The following is a 16,858-nucleotide window of genomic DNA, read 5'->3' as shown; positions in this document are numbered from 1 at the left end:
TTCTGCCCTCTCCCACCCCTTCACTGGTCCTCAGAGTGCCTACCTCCTCCGGTACTACTGGTTAGTACTGGTAGGCCAGTGCAGGCCTTTCTGTCAGCACCAGGATCTGCTGCATTGCTGCAACATGCCTTATGGCATGTTTGCAACCGCGTACATGTGTGTCCCACCTGTGGTAGCCGGTTTAGGATTAGGCTGTTAGGGCGCAATCCTAGCCAACTTTCCAGCACTGACATAGCTGTGCCAATGTGCTATGCACTGCATCCTGCAGTGGGAGGCAGTCAAGGGGGGCCTCCTCAAGGTAAGTGCATGTTTGTTACCTTACCTTGGGCCTGCATTGCGGCTAGGTCAGTGCTGGAATATTGGTTAGGACTGTGCCCTTATTCACATAAGCGAGGGGCCATTGGATCCTGGTATAACCATGCTATTCCTGCTTTGCTCTGTTGCCCATACATCCTTGCTGACTTCAGGGACTTGTTTTCAGCCCCATATGTGATGTAAAGGTGATCCCTGAAGATTGATTTACTTTGATGGGTATGTTGTTTTCTGAGCAGTATATTAGCTTGCTGATATTTCATGCAGAAGAGGGAGATGCTAGTTCAAAGTATAGACTTTCCTTGGTGTGAATCCAATTCCATATCCTTTTCTTTGTGTATTAACTATCCTTGGAACTTGGCCCAAAGCAAGTGACATTTCCTAACTGTTTTTCCAATTATCAATACGTATTTGGAATAAGCAGGTAGGTACAAAACAAAGGGAGCACTGATACAGTGAGCTAAGGAATAGGTCCAGAGTTTGTTTCCACTAATTTCATTGTGAAGGAGAAAAAGAGCACAAAATTATGCAGGTCTGTTCAGGAGTAAATTCCATTTTGTTCAAGGTGATTTACTCCTGTAGAAGTGCACATGGGATTGCAGCCTGAATGACTCTTTTCTTTTTCAACCTTTTGTCCAGAAATCATCTATATGGGAAGAGCTTTTCCCCAGTTGATTGAGAATGGCTCAGTCAACGGTGCCTGACAAGAGACTTGAAAACCTACAGATCTATAAAGTCCTCCAGTGTGTTCGTCAGAAGGACAAGAAGCAGATCGAAAAGCTCACCAAACTTGGATACCCTGAACTCATTAACTTCACTGAGCCGGTGGACGGGGACAGTGCCCTTCACTTGGCCTGCGTCGCTAATGACGTTGACATGGTTCACTTTCTCTTGGAGCTCGGAGCCCATCCAGATGTCCAAGATCGAAAGGGGCGCACTCCAGTGATGAAAGCTGCTGAGCTTGGCCATGACTTAGCCTTGGATGTATTAGTCCAGGCTGAGGCAGATATGACAAAAATTGATGAGGAAGGAAAAGGTGAGAAGAATCCTGCATCCTGATTGGCAGAACAAGTGTTGTTAGTAGTGAGGAAGGGGGTCTGTTCTAGATAGATTATAGAGATAGATAGATTATAGAGAAGATAGATTATAGGGGATTAGATAGATAGATTATAGGGATAGATAGAGAAGATAGATAGAGAAGATAGATTATAGGATTAGAAAATAGATTATAGGGATTATAGGGATTAGAGAAGATAGATTATAGGGATAGATAGAGAAGATAGATAGAGAAGATAGATTATAGGATTTGACCCTTAATGGTTGGTTATTCTGATCAGGATTGTAGCTGTTTGCAGTGCTTCCTTGCCTCCCTGCCCAGAGTTGCTTCATGACATTTATTTTGCTGTATTAACTGCAAACTTTTGTTGAAAAGTGGTATATAAATATCTGTAATAATACCTAATATGTAATAATACAAATAAACCAATATTCTACTCTTCTTTGTAGGTGTTCTATTTTATTGCCTTCTGCCCACCAAGCGGCACTTCCGCTGTGTGCAGATGGTCCTAGAATATGGGGCAGATGTGAACAACTGCACAATTGAAGGGAAGCCGGTATTTGTACAAGCCTGTGAACAAGCGCATGAGATCAAAGAGGTCTGCATGAGTTTTTTGGAAAGAGGAGCAGACCCGAATGCAACAAACCCAGTAAGAAATTCTTGAGCGGGCTGTACTACATCTAGAAGAATAGTAATAAGGATTGCAATGATGTATCAGTTAGACTCTGATTTTATCAGTTTTAATTTTAATATGTTAGATGAGAATACTTTAAATCTGATTGATTGATGTACAGTCACCTCCTGTGCTGGAACAGGCAGGCCAAGTGGCCTGCACTGTCTCCATTGCAGGGTAGGAGGCGGCTGCCACACATCTCAGAGTAAGGGGATTTATTTCCCCTTACCCTGTGTCGCACGGCAGCCACCCCAATGGGAGAGAGGCAGAAAAAGTTGATTTGTATATGTGTATAAATATATATGTTTCTCATTGACAGACAACTGGCCGCACTGCCCTGATGGAAGCTGCCCGAGAAGGAGTGTTGGATTTAGTCCGTGGCATCCTTGTCAGAGGTGGAGATGTTAATGTTTTTGACAATGAACGACACCACGCTGCACATTTTGCTGCCAAAGGAGGTTTTTTTGAGGTACTCTTTGTTGGTGGTGTCAGAAGCAAAGGTACCCAGCCAAGCAACTCTGTTGCTTACTTAGTCATAATCAGTCTTTGCTAATGATTGCTGCTCAAGTGTGAAGGGGGTGATCACAATATGTCATATGTTTCGGAAAGGGATCTTTCAGCCCACGCGTCTGCACCTCTGTCTCCCCACTCCACAAAGAAGGGAGGATCTGCCACACAGCCAATGTGCTAAGGAGTAGAAAGCGAGATTTTTAAATCTTTCATAAAGCTGATGACAAGCACGGACCTGGAGTAAGGGCAGAATGGAACAAGAACATGGTGGGGTTGCCACTGAAAATGTCAACCTCCTGCATATATCTGTTGTCTTCTTTTCCCATAACATGCTGTTGTGGAGATGACTGACATCATTGCATCTTGTGTGGGTTTGTTTTCCCGCACTGAACGTTATTGATTGCTGCAGAGTGTGACGGCAGAACACACAATGTGTTGATGTCACAGTATGGTGCAGGTTTCAATAATGATGCTTTCCAAAGAAGTAGGCAGGGAGCTTGATACAGGGTTGCCATTTCTGTCTGCAGCCCCATATCTGTTGTTCGTATCTAGTTTACACTGACAATATTGGCAAAGAAACCCATCTGTTTGATGTGGCGGATCTGAATGGCCTGCATTCCACAATGGTCCTATTAAATTTAGAAGCCCTTCAGCTTGATCTCTTCCCCCATCACCCACGTTGCATTGTGAATGAGATGGATGTTTCTGCCTGGTCCCTTTTTCCGGTGGGCTTCTTTATGACAGTACGAGGGGGGTTAAGGGAAGCATATAGTTAGCACAGCTTATTGCCAGGATTACTTTAGGCTTTCCCTTTCCCCTTGCACAGTCATTGCCCAATGGCAGATCCAGTGCTGGGTCAACCCTCCCACTCTCCACCTCCTCAGGGTCATACATCAGCACTGGAATATATTCTGGTACAAGGCAAAAGCAGCCAACCCGTGCAGATACTGAGGTCTAAGAGGAAGAGGGCAAAGGAAGGAGAGGTAGTGAATGCTGTCATTCTTTGTATCCGCATAACAACATATGGCAAGACCCCATGACTGGTTAGTACATTTTAGCTGCAATCCTAACCACACTTTCCTGAGAGTAAGCCCCATTTAACAAAATAGGACTTACTTCTGAATGGACCTGGTGTAGACCTGAGTAGACCTGGTTAGGATTGTGCCCTTTATGTGGTTTAAGCCATTTCTGCCCAACGTTGCATATTTGCAACAGGGACCAAATGTGTACACCTGTGGGCCAGGCAAAAATGAGTTAACCAATTTCAATCAGCAGATGTCAAAGTAACAATTCTGATCAACTGTTGTAGTTCTGTAGTCAAGTCACATGGAGTCATACCTGAACAGCTTAGCAGGAGGGAGTCGGTGAACTTGAAATAAATGTGCACACAATAAAAATTCAAGGTAGATGGTTTTTTGGTGATGGGGGAAACAAAACCAGGAAAAGAGTGTGGATAGATCAACAAAACCGTATCCCCAGGGAGTGGCTGAATGCAATCTGATATGCAAAAAATTAAAAAAGGAAAATTAAAAAAAAACCTCTTGATTACACTTTAGAATGCAAGTAAGTGGTCCATGAAAACCCAGAAGATCTTCTTCTCTTTCTTTAATTCTAGCACTGTGTACACCTTCTGTTATACTCAAGTACAGAATGTCTGCCCCAGATACAGGTGACTGCACCTGGGTGCACATTTATGTGAATTACTGTGTCTGGGTCAATTGTTTGAGACCAACAATCCTTGTACGTTGTACAAAGTTTGTACCTGCATTGGATAGATCATGTGAATAACTCTTCCCAGGAGAGGTGTCACTAGGGTTGGTGTAATCTGGTGTGAGAAATCATGGTGTCACGCCCATGAACCTCCTCCCATACCAGACCATACAGAATCCTTCGTAATGTTTTTTGTAGTAATGTTACTCACAAATCGTAATTTCCATATATCACTGAATGTAATGGCAATAGTAGTGACAGGCAACTAACAAAATTAAAATTACATCTTTAAATTGCAATAGCATAGACACATTTAGGATCAAGCTGCACGTGTATCAACTAAAAGCCATCGTTCATTTTATTCTGATTTGTGAAATAGATGGTTTCCTTTTATCTTTTCTTTCACATATCTATTACCTAATGGATTGCTTAGAGAAAACAATAGCTCTTGCATATTCAGGGATGCAAATTTGCTAAATTAAAAAAAAATGGTTATAAACTATTCTGTGCTTTTAATAATTGATTTTAAGCATTGAATTTCTCAGTATTTTGAACTATTTTCTACCATGGTGTGTTTTTGTGCCACCCGTAACAAATGTAGTCATTTTGGTGTCAACCCTCCCTGGGGTATTACCCAGTGTGCTCCACCTCCCAAGTGACGCCCCTGGTTCCTGGGAACAAATGGACAATTATTGTACTCATAACACAGATGTTTCCAAGTACAGTTTAATGTTGGTAAGTCTTTGTGTGACTTCTTTATTTAGATTAGGTGGAGAAAAATGGGGGTTCTGGAAGCTTTAAAATCTAAATATTTGTAATGAGGAGGCAATTCAAATGCTTTTGATAGTGGCAGATGGTCAAGGAAGGAGTCAGTATGATAACCTTTGGAGAAAAAAAGTTTTCTCTTCCGAGGAGGCATTTCAGTGCAGAGATTTTGGTCTCTTGCAGTTACCATGTCAGATATTAATCTGGTGTTCCTGATGTCCAGTGTACTTGGCTTTGAATTACAGGGGTTACAGTGGTACAGCTTTTAAAGCTGCAGCCTGATCCTAACTCTGGCCAGCCCAGAGCATTCAGTACCACTGATGGAACACATGCTGCATGTGATGGCTTGGCAGGAGGCCAGACAGCCCAGGAAAGGTAAATAAAGAACATTTTTACTTACCTCCTCATAGGCTGCCTGGTCACCAGTGGGTCTCCTCATGCCTAGGCCAGAAAGTTAGAGGAGATCAGTGGACCCAGGCTGGGAATGGGGGTTAGGATCCAGCACGTGCAGCTGTCACTGAAACTCCCCAAACCGCCCTCTACCTGACCTTCTCTTGACCATCCCCCAATCTCCCACCACAACCAATTTATCAACATGGCAGAGGATCTACTGGCTGTTGTCTCCCACTCCCGGTCTCCAGGGCTTTTTGCTGGTGGCAGCAACTGCCTACAAAACAACAGTGCTTGCCATGCCTGTGGCCTGGGCCTTATGGTGGCAGATCACGAGATCCACCATCAAAAGGCCTGAGCCTGATCTGCCACCATAGGACTGGGCCCTCAATGGCCTCCATCAACAGTATTGCTGCAAAAAAAATCCAAATAAATTTTGTTGAAGGGACGGGTGGGAGAGCAGGATCTGTCTGTCTCTTTGTAATTGTAATTGTGTTGACTTTGCTTCCCTAGATCCTGAAGCTCATTTCTGCTTATGATGGAGATGTAGGCCTGATAGCTATGAATGGAAACACACCACTTCATTATGCAGCTGCTGGGGGTTTTACAGAATGTTGCAAATTTATAGGTCAAAGAGGTAAAGTAAGGATGTTTGAAAATGTGGGACTTTCCCTTCTGGGAGCAAATGTAGGCTTTCAGTTACCTGATTGACAGCCCTGTCCTATCTGGGCCTTGTGCTGCCAGAACTTGCATTCCAGCACCGTAAGGGCCTTTGCGATAGCGCAAAAGCCAGGCCACTGTCACACGCCTCCAGTCTGCTGCTGCAAATGGGGAGAGGTGCGGCGCATGCACCTAAGGTTCCCAGAAACTCCACTGCTCTTGATAAGTTGGTAGAGAGAGTGTATCACAGGCAGGGAGGAGGAAGTGTTGGGATGGCACAGGGTGGTTTGGAGGAGGGAGAGGGTGGATCACGGTGCCATCAGCATGCAATGACTACATTGTCTCTAATGGTGAGGAATCGATAGGGCTGTGAGAGAACAGGGGACTGTGGCACTCAAATGACAAGAAGCATGGATTAGAGGGGAAGATTCATGTTGCCATGTACGGAAGACACTAGACTCTCCATTGATATGTCCTAGCCAGTTCCCATCATTCTCTCTTACAGCATCCCAGTTCCTATGTTTGCCTCTTAATGAGGCACCACATTGGAAGGTGCATCCATGTAACAGCCAAAGGACTATCAAATTGCCGTAGGCAATTTATCTATAGGAAGTTATTTGTGATTGCACAATGTATTTATTTATTAAAAGACTTGTATATCTCACTTTCCCCTCCCACCCTGGAAGCACTCAAAGTGGCTTCCAACCATAGTAAAATACAATAATGCAGTGGTTCTCAAACTTTTTAGCATCATGACCCACTTTTTAAAATGACAGTCCGTCAGGACTCACCAGAAGTGATGTCATGTCCAGAAGTGACATCATCAAGCAGGAAAATTTTTGACATACCCCTTATGATCAAATCAGATCAAATTAATTAAGTGATTTACAATAAGTATAAATTTAAAAATATATTTAAAGAAAGGAAAACCCTCCCAAGCAGTTGCTGATTTGTTTAAAAAAATCCCCCAAACATCCCAAAGGCTGCAATCCTATGCACACTTAACCTGGGAATAATCCCCATTGATTATCATTGTTAAAAGCATGTACATAGTTGTTAAAAGTACAGATCTGTAACATTTCCCCAAATGCAGTCACATGCCATGGGAGCATCAAGTCTTAACATATGAAAAATAAAATACACATTGAAATGAATGGGTACCCACCTGAAATTGGCTCGCAACCCATCTAGCTGTCCTGACCCACAGTTTGAGAAACATAGCAATAGTAAAAAAAAGCAGGAACAGCAACCTAAAACAATAGTGAGAGCACCATTTATTCCTTGGGTAAACTGTCACCTTCAATAAAATGCATTTTTTTTCCTGCTCCTTAGGATGTGATCCTACGTGGAGGAACCTAGAAAAAAAGACACCAAGGATGGTTGCTAAGGATGGTGGATTTAAAGCAGCAGCAAAAGAGATTCGTAAAATTGAACGACGCTTTGCCAAGTTTTCCAAACCCAAACCTGGGGTGAAGAACCCCAACCCACCATGGGCCGTGAGGGTACACGATTGGTCCGTAGAACATCAGGCAAGCCTCCGTGACATATTTGAGACAGTGGATAAAGGCGATGGGACAATCACCAAGGATGATTTTATGTCCATCGTTGAGGAACGATGCCCATTTGTGTCTCCGGAACAAATACAAACACTTGCTCAGGCTCACGAGAAAACACGCGCAGGAGGAATTAACACTGAAGAATTTCTTAAGGGCAACCGATTCTTGCAGAAGGCCTTCCTTTTGTCATCATATGGTCCCAAAAAGAAGAAAGGCAAGAAGGGGAAAGCCAAGAAAGGCAAGTTTGTCAACCCAATCCCAATCTGTGTCATTCCAGAGAGCTCGTGCCCGCGTCGTGCAGATGGGGGCCCACCAGATTTCATGATTGAGACCTATCAGAATGTTACTGACTCCCATCGGTTCAATCGTGACCACCCGCCTGAGCATCCCATCCAGGATGATTCCTGGTGGTATGTTGATGACCCCATGAAGAACTTTTCGAACATCAACTACCTCACTAAAGCGGGAGACCTCTCCTCCTTGAAGAAAGCCTTTGAATCAGGGGTGTCGGTGGATATTAGAGACCATTTCTACAAGACCCCCTTGATGGCTGCCTGTACAAGTGGCAACATGGAAGCTGTGCAGTTCCTTGTAGAAAAAGGGTAGGTGGAATTTTCTCTTGGCTTTCAGTGTGTATTCGTACACAATGGTACTTTTTAGGGTAGAGCAGGACTTATTTTTGATCGATGAGGCAGGTTGCGTATATTCATATTCATATATACATAGTAAATTTAGCTGTGGGTAGAGGGACATGAAGCTCACTAGGCCACCTGTTTCAGCTGAACCTACATCATAGTGTGGTTGCAAGGATAGATTTATAAAAGACTTTTACATCAAGGTTCAGTCTAGATCTGACATGGGAGACATACGTAACAATCTAAGGGCCCAATCCTATCCAGCTTTCCAGTGCCAGTGCAGCTGCAATACAGCCCTGTGGTGAGGGAACCAATGTTCCCTTACCTTGAGGAGGCCTCTGTGACTGTCCCACAACCACAGGATGCAGTACATGCCCCACTGACATGGTTGCATCAGCACTGGAAATTTCAATAGGATTGGGTCCTAAGTTTATTTATTTAAAAAATATCTGTGCTACCTTTCATCTCCGTTCAAGGGGGGATTAGGCGGCTTACCAAAATAAAACTGTGCCTCCATCCCTCCCAGGCAGACCAGAAGGATGCCATAGACAATGTTATCAAAAGCTACTGAAAGGTCCTACAGAGCTAACAAGGACACTCTCCGTATCTGCTTTTTGGTTAGGGTGTCATCAAGGCAACAACCAAGGCAGTTCCATAATGCAATCCTATACATGTCTACTCAGAAGTAAACTCCATTTTGCTCAGTGGGGCTGACTCTCAGAAACATGTGCATATGATTGCAGCCCCAATCTCATAACCTAGTTCTGAGACTGGGAGGGATTCAGATCATCAATGTCATCCAGGAAAACCTGGAGCTGCGCCTGCTATGCTGATGGCCTTCTGCTGACAGTTCCATCAGCAGAAGACGTCCATAGGATTGGGCCCTTAGTTAAGGAACTCTGCTAAACCTGAGCAGCTAGACAGCTTAGTTCTGAAGTCTACTAAGGTCAGAGCTCTCTGCTAACTTATATTTAGTTGAAGGTTCACACTCATTTGCAGAAGAGCACAGAGCTGTGTTTTTCCCCTTCCTCCATCATAACAAATGCCTCTTGACCCATACTTGCTTTATGATTGTTGACAGAATTGTTGGGTAGAAAAACCACAGGACAATGGCAAAACTGGAAGATCACATTTCATGCCAGAGAAAAGGGGACTATACTTAAAATTAGGACATCTTAGCTAAAAGAGTCAGCAGATCTGTGCACTGTAAATGTTGTGGAGACGTACGGATACAATTAAGGATGTTGTGATCTTTATTTTTCATGGCAGGCTTGTTAAGAGAACTTTACGGTCCTTTGAAAGGCTATTGCACCTCTTCTCAGTCTCCTACTCGGCGGCTCAATTTCATTGACAATTTGGGCTCAATTTCATTGACAGCCATATTCTTTATGACTGCAGCAAGCACTTTATGTCTCAGCTGGGGCCTCAAGGCAGTTGTTAGCTTGGGGAAGTGATACACTTCCAAAGGGACTGTCACTATTTTTTGTTTCTTTCACACACACACCCCACAGGGGCTAAAAGGTTTCTGCCTCTCCCCAAAATGCTCTGCATTTACCGCAGGACTTGTGGGAGGAAGATCACTATGGTTTCACCTCCAAGGAGGATTTTGCAGATGGTGAAAGCATTGCCAGTATCTAATGCTGCTTCTGCCTTCTGCAAAGTTGCAGAGGGACACGCTGCATTGGGGAGGTGGCAAGGGGACTTATGGAGCTTTGTAGATTAAGGAATTTCCTGGTATGTGTTGCTCTGTGGTAAGTATCATCAAAGGGCCAATTCATAGTGCTTTAAACACTGTAAGGTTCTCACGTAATTATTTTAATATTACCCAGGTGCCCCAGGGTGCAGTATCTTCGCAGGGCAGGGTAATTAAGAAAAGTGGCTGCTGCCATGGGGAAAAAAAACGAATAACCCCAAAAATGAATTCCTATCCATTGCCATTTGTCCCATTCATTCCATGGCACATTTGTTTTGGAATGAATGGAATTTGCAGCAAATGAGGCCCATTTGTATGCACACCTCCACTTCATCTGCCATCACTTTTCTTATCGCAAGAAAACTGACTGAACATTGCCAGAAGCACTGCCGCACGGACGTGGCTGCCTTTGCGCTTTGTCCTTGTCTGCCTCCTATAACTGCTAGTTTATTCCAGAAGGTTCTAGGGCTCTCCATATTAAAGTGCCATAAAGTATGAGTGGCAATGAGACAGTCACCCTTCACACTAGCTCTTCCCCAAGGACCCTGCTGAACTGGGCCAAAGTTTTGTCTAGTACAGTAGTCTTCAACCTTTTTCATGACATGACCCAAACAGACAAATAAAAGTGTGTGACTGGGGCCCCACCACAATCCCACACCCTCCTGGGACCAGATCTGCCTTCCACACACCCTCCATCTCCACCTGCCCCCATTTCTCCCTTCCTCTTGTTTGTTTGTTTGGCAACCTTCAGTCTTGAAAGACTATGGTATAAGCCCATAGCACCTGGTATTCCCGGGCAGTCTCCCATCCAAGTTTTACCCAGGCCTGACCTTGCTTAGCTTCCGAGATCAGACAAGATCAAACATGTGCAAGGTAACAGTTGCTGCATACAATCCTGTGAGGTAGCATCTTGAGCAGGGTCAGCCTGAGGAGCTTCAGGGCAAAACAGAGAGAAGTGGTGCATGATTATATCAAGAACTCAGTTTTGATTACTCAGCACCATTATTGGATTGGATCCAATAGGCTTTGAAAGGTTGCTGCAACCCCCCAAATGTGGCTGCACATCCCCATTGGGGTCCCACAGGTTGAAGAACGCTGATTATCCCCATCCACTTGTTTTCCATTGTGGCCAGCCACTGTTACCCTGCACATGCCCGATCTTGTCTGATCTCGGAAGCTAAGCAGGGTCAGGCCTGGTTAGTACTTGGATGGGAGACCGCCTGGGAATACCGGGTGCTGTAGGCTTATACCATAGTCTTTCGAGACTGAAGGTTGCCAACCAACCAGCCAGATGCCCACAAGCATAGCATGAAGGGAACGGCCTTCACCTGCTTACTTCTCAGCAGCCAGCTTCTAGTGGCATCCTGACTGAACCTGGAGGCTCCGTACGGCCAACATGACTGCTGATAGAGCTCTCCTCTTCCACAAATTCGCCATCAAAATCAGTGGCCATCACCACATCTCATGGCAATGAGTTCCATGAGCTAATCATGCACTGTGTGAAGAAGTACTTCCTTTTGTCTGTCCTGAAACTTCTGCCTGTCATCGGATGACACAGAGTTTTTGTGTTATGAAAAGGGAAGAAAACGTCTCTGCCCATTGTTCAGTTCAATTGGTTCAGTTGACAAGAGCCTTCTGGCTTTTGTAGTATTTTCAGCTCATAAAGAATGTCCACTAATAATGGGAATTTGCTCCCCACACAGACACGATAGGTGCCTGTGTTAGGGCCTGGTAGAGAGTTACACCAAATGGCACGGCAGTATGTTTCTGATGCATATATTCTTTATCCACAGGGCTGATGTGAATGCAAAAGACAATTTCATGTGGACTCCTCTCCACCATGCGTGCCATGCAGGTCAGCAGGACATTGCCGAATTTCTCGTGAAGTCAGGAGCAACAATGGATGCTGGTTCGATCAACGATGGAACGCCATTAATGCGAGGTGTTGAGAGCTGCAGGCTGGACACTGTGCAGTATTTAGTCAATGCTGGTGCTAAAGTTCAGGCGCAGAACAGAAAAGGTAACAGCCACTCCGGGTTTGTAAGTGTAACATACACATTGGTTGTAGAAGGAAAGGTGTTTGTTAGCTAAACATCCAACCTGGTTTTGATAAACTCATTTTTGCCTGGCCCACAGGTATACACATTTGGTCCCTGTTGTGTGCATGCAACGTTGGGCAGAAATGGCTCAAATAACATTTAATTTCTTCTGTGGAATTATCTGATGTGAAAATCTCTGATTTCTCCCTATTTGTTCTTCCCATTTTCACCTGGTTTGGACCTTCCTATCAGCTGGAGGGGCTCCTCTAGTAGTGCATCCTCTGGGGGCTGTGGAGTCATAGAATCATAGAGTTGGAAGGGTCCTAATAGGTCATCTAGTCCAGCCTCCTGCCTTAGGCAGGACCCCCTTTGCTCCCTTGTGCATTAGGAGTCATTAGGATGCAGTCCCCTTTGCACCCTTGTGGTTGTTGAGCTTCTTCTTTGGACCAGTACACAAAGGGCTTGGCTTTGAGGCAGCTCATTTCACTGCAAAGCCCACCTGATTTCCAAGAGTGGGAAAGTCAAGAGTGCATGTTCAAATCCCTCAAGTGAAAAAAGTAGGGTCACACGCACACTTTTTGTGCATTTGCCCTGGTCCATCAGCTGGTGCCTGTGATCTTTCATAAGGGGTTTCCCACCTGCCCCTCGAGATGTGGGTTTGAGGACCAAGATCCTGGACCATTATGAGTAGTACCCAGTAAGTGTTTTCTTTTCAGCTTGCCTATTAACCTCTGTGTCCACCATTGCCTTCGCCCACCCACCTGAATGCTTTTGTTTTGGCATGCCACATCCCTCTCATAAAACTCCTTTCACTATTCCTGTTTTAAGGAATGTAGTCTCAGTTCACTTGGCTGGGAACTTGTGTCCTGTCCTCTCAGACCACCAGCCTTCACTGCTGCTCAACTTTTAAGGTGACCCCAGGGATTTGATGGGCCCTTCACTTTTCAGGGAGACAAGGGCTGTATTCCGAAGGTAACCTATCTGGCTCTCCCTAGCTTTGGATGGTGAAAGCACTCAACCATCCCAATTAAACGCAATTAAATGGCTTTGGTGGCATCATTCTGGATAGAGATGAAAGGGCTAAGGTATGGCAGTGGAAGGCCAGAGGAGAAGGTTGCTTTCAACAAGGCAAGAAATGGCTCCAGGCTGAGCCAGACATTTTGTTGAGATGCCAGAGTGGCATCCAGGGTTGGCCGCATCTGGAACCGGTCCCTACCCATCAGAGGGCCCACCTGGCCAGGCTGACCTGTACACCTTTGATACTGGTTACAGCGGTAGTGCCCAGTGTACCATCAGGGTGGGTAGGGGGTGTCATAAGGGAGGGACCCACCTTGTGGCTTTTCCCCAGGACCCCCAGCAGCTTGCAAAGAGGGCATATCTTCACCATGTTGTACTGGGTCAAGCTATGACTTTCCAAACACTGTCTTTTTTTTTTTCCATCCAGGACAAAATGCTCTGGAGATTGCCAGGGCTTATGCTGATACCCGATTAATCCACTACCTTCAGGACACAATAGACCGTTTGCCAAAACCACCAGAAAACAAAGGAGATAAGCAGAAAGGGAAAAAAGGTGGCAAGCCTAAAGCCCCAGTGGGGACACCATCAGCAACACCTTCAGGAGCTCCCACCTCCAAGACAAGGACTTCTGAACCTGAAGCAAAAGCATCTTCGAAAGACGAGGTACGGTCCTGGTGCTGTGAAATGTCACCAGCATGAATCGCCCATTCACTAGATCACTGTCTAACACTATCACTATTTAGATATCACTATCTGTTCACTAGATAGAACAATCCCATTCGGGAGCACTGTCACAGTGATCCAAAGCTGGCAAAATGCCCATGTTTTGCATGATTGCCACACCACACTGTGCAGGGAAGGATAGGGAGAGTCATGGGGTTTTCACCAGAACTACCCCAAATGGGTCACGGCCTGGTTCAAGTTCCTTTCTTTCCCTCTTCATGCTCTGTGGGGAAGCTTAGACTCTTTGGAGAGGTAATGGTAGTAGGCCACATGCTTTGTGTGCACAAGATCCCAGATTCAGTTCCTGGGATCTCCAAGGAACAGATCTCAGAATAGGGCATAAGAAGAGTCCTGCTGAATCAGGCCAAAGGCCCATGTAGTCCAGTGTCTGTTGGAAGCAGTCCACCACATACCTCCAAGAAGTCTGCAAGCAGAAGGTACAGGCATATCCCTTTGTACAAGGCATAGCCACACTGGGTAGATTGCACCCAATGTAATCAATCAAGAGTAGGTAAATGTGATTAAGGCTGCAATCCTATATATACTCTTCTGGGATTAAGCCCCACTGAACACAAGGGAACTTGCTTCCGATTAAACATGCATAGGATTGTGCTGTAACTTGCATGCTTTGAAATTGTGTGGGATTTGCTGTGTGTTTGCAAGCAGTGGCGTGACAGCAGGAGTCCACATCAGTGGGGAAAGAGCATTCGTGGGAATGTGATTGGAGGCTACGAAATGGAGGGCAGGTAGCCATGCAAGGTACAAAAGGTATTTAGAGCTGGAAACCTTGCAGCAGTGGCTTGCATATTTCAGCAATATCTCAGTGAGGGCTAGAATGCTGCTTAATGCTGCTTTTAGGGAGCCACATTTTGTGGCAACATATCAGAACATATGTGGCATTAACACAGTGTGTTGTGTGCTTAGCTTCTGGACAAATCAAAAGATACTTTTGATGTTGCAAAAAGACCTGTTCAAGGTAACTGCATGAGGCTGGAAATGAAAGCACATGTGCGCGACTGATGATGTGTATGTTTAAGATTCCACAGCCAGCTGAGCCGGTCATTGAGAAATCTGTTTTCGACGAGAAAAAAGAAACTGTCAAGGATAACGTCGTTCATTTGAATTCACTGATAACCAGGGGAGCTACAAGGAAAGTTAATATCACTTTCACACCACAGAGAGTAAGTACTGCTGCAAAGTGTGATGAACGTACTTTCACCAAGGTCTTGGCTGTTTGGAGACTCTACTTATTACTCATGTGTTTGCCACTATCCTTTACTGTGGTGAATCCCATTGGAATCCCCATTATCAAAACTTTAGTAGTTGAAAATGTCTAATTATCAGAACACTGGTGTTCTGGGGGGGGGGGCGGGGACGGGACACTAAATTTCTTCAAGCACCTGGCCGCAGGTGTGAAGCTTTTGCTTTTGTGGCTGCGACTGGCTCTGAAGGCAAGGCTGAGGGTCTGCTTTACACCCACGACCAGGTGCCCGAAGAAGCTTAGCGTTTTGCCTCTTCTCCAGGAACGACAATGTGCCAGAATTCCTTGTGTCCTCTTGTTTGCAGCGTTTTAGCCCATATGAATGCTTCTCATTGCTAAACAGTTGCAAGGTGCCATCACTTTGAAAGAGCAATTTTGCCCAGTTAGCAGGGCATCTGTGTTTATTCTGTACATTTTATAATTTAATAAACTTTAAATAGGTATAAAAGACTTTTTGAATCAAATAAAAAGAGATTGGCAAAGAGACTGGAAAATTCTGAGAGTCCAATCCTATTGTCATTGTCCCCCATATTGTTCCCAAAATAACTACTGCTGCATCCTGGGGGGGGGGGGCAGTCCAGGAGATTTCCTCTGGGTAAGAGAACAGTTATTCCCTTATGCTGGAAAAGCCTCTGTGGCATGGGAGGAGGGGTCTACTTGGACCTATGCGAACTAAATAGCTGGCCCAGGTCTGTGTGGACGTGCACTGTGGGATGAGATCCAAGAAGGGGGTTAGAATTTGGCGGCCACCACTGCCCCTGAACCTGTCCCCTTCCCAGATCTGGTCAGCTCATCACCACCCCATTACACTTTTAATTCTCACACCATTGTCTGGGGAAGACCCTCTGAGAACACCAGAATTGACTGGCCCTATTCTAGAGACTAAGCTAGTCAGTAAAGCAGTTGTATGCCAACGTTCATTCTATTATCCTCAATACTTTTTTTTTTGTTGGTTGGCAACCTTCAGTCTCGGAAGACTATGGTATAAGCCTGCAGCACCCGGTATTCCCAGGGTTCTTGTCTGATATTGGAAGCTAAGCAGGGTCAGGCTTGGTTAGTACTTGGATGGAAGACTGCTTGGGAATACTGGGTGCTGCAGGCTTATACCATAGTCTTTCAAGACTGAAGGTTGCCAACCATTTTTTTTTTGTTCTTCGCTAAGGAATATAGGTAAGAATAACCCACGGTATAGATTGTACTGAATCTTAATGGTGTGCTGCTTTTCTTTTTCAAGACCTGGAGTCCAGAATCGACCACAAAAGATATCCTAAGAAAAAGAGAACTGCGCCGGCAACGTTTTACTTACGAAGTGGACTTTGATGACTTCATGATGCCATTTCAGAAGAATTTTATGCAAAAAGCCCATGCATTAGCACAGGCTGCTGCCTTACATTGATCACTGTGCAATTTCTGCCTGGACAGTCAAGAAAGAAAGAACATGAGTCTAAAAAGAAAGGTCTTTGAGAGAGCATAATCATGTTCCCTCCCCCCCCCCCCCATTGTGATAAATGTTTTACTTCTGTCGTTGCATCATTTCAGTAAGGTCAACGTTGAAATCTTTGACCTGGGATGATCTGTGGCTTACCTAAAATGTGAGAGTCAATGGCATAGCTTGAGGGGGTGCAAAGCACTACATTTTGCAGGGAGCCTCACCGCGGCATGCAAGCAGCCCCTCCCCCTCTAGAGCCATTCCGGGCGGGGGGAGCAAAATGGAGGCATTCACCTCCGTTTTGTTCCCTCCACATGCAATGGCTTCAAAGGGGAGGGGGAGGGACCGCTTGCATGCTGTGTTGAGGCTCCCTGCAAAACTTAGTGCTTTGAGCCCCCCTGGCTATACCACTGGAGGGAGTGGATGTA

General features: G+C 45.1%; 1 protein-coding gene and 1 pseudogene across 1 annotated transcript; both read left to right on the top strand.

Annotated features, from left to right (window-relative positions):
• Nucleotides 1-993: 993 nt before the first annotated feature.
• ANKEF1 (ankyrin repeat and EF-hand domain containing 1) lies at nucleotides 994-16,397 on the top strand. The gene is made up of 9 exons (XM_066639995.1): nucleotides 994-1,348; nucleotides 1,819-2,018; nucleotides 2,362-2,511; nucleotides 5,931-6,054; nucleotides 7,410-8,235; nucleotides 11,755-11,981; nucleotides 13,445-13,680; nucleotides 14,778-14,921; nucleotides 16,236-16,397. The coding sequence occupies exons 1-9, from the start codon at nucleotides 994-996 to the stop codon at nucleotides 16,395-16,397; spliced, it is 2,424 nt and encodes an 807-aa protein (XP_066496092.1).
• Nucleotides 11,090-11,206, top strand: LOC136638272 (5S ribosomal RNA; annotated as a pseudogene).
• Nucleotides 16,398-16,858: the final 461 nt, after the last annotated feature.

This window comes from Tiliqua scincoides, chromosome 1, assembly GCF_035046505.1.
Source record: "Tiliqua scincoides isolate rTilSci1 chromosome 1, rTilSci1.hap2, whole genome shotgun sequence".
Classification (NCBI taxonomy): Eukaryota; Metazoa; Chordata; class Lepidosauria; order Squamata; family Scincidae; genus Tiliqua; species Tiliqua scincoides.
This window is presented reverse-complemented; position numbering and strand designations above follow the sequence as displayed.

What these genes read in the sequence shown, in the direction of transcription:
- ANKEF1 (XM_066639995.1), top strand. Translation starts at nt 994, where the DNA reads ATGGCTCAGTCAACGGTGCCTGACAAGAGACTTGAAAACCTACAGATC. An exon ending in CCAAAGGAGGTTTTTTTGAG is followed by an intron (nt 2,512 to 5,930) that starts GTACTCTTTGTT and finishes TTGCTTCCCTAG; the next exon opens with ATCCTGAAGCTCATTTCTGC. An exon ending in AAGCATCTTCGAAAGACGAG is followed by an intron (nt 13,681 to 14,777) that starts GTACGGTCCTGG and finishes TGTATGTTTAAG; the next exon opens with ATTCCACAGCCAGCTGAGCC.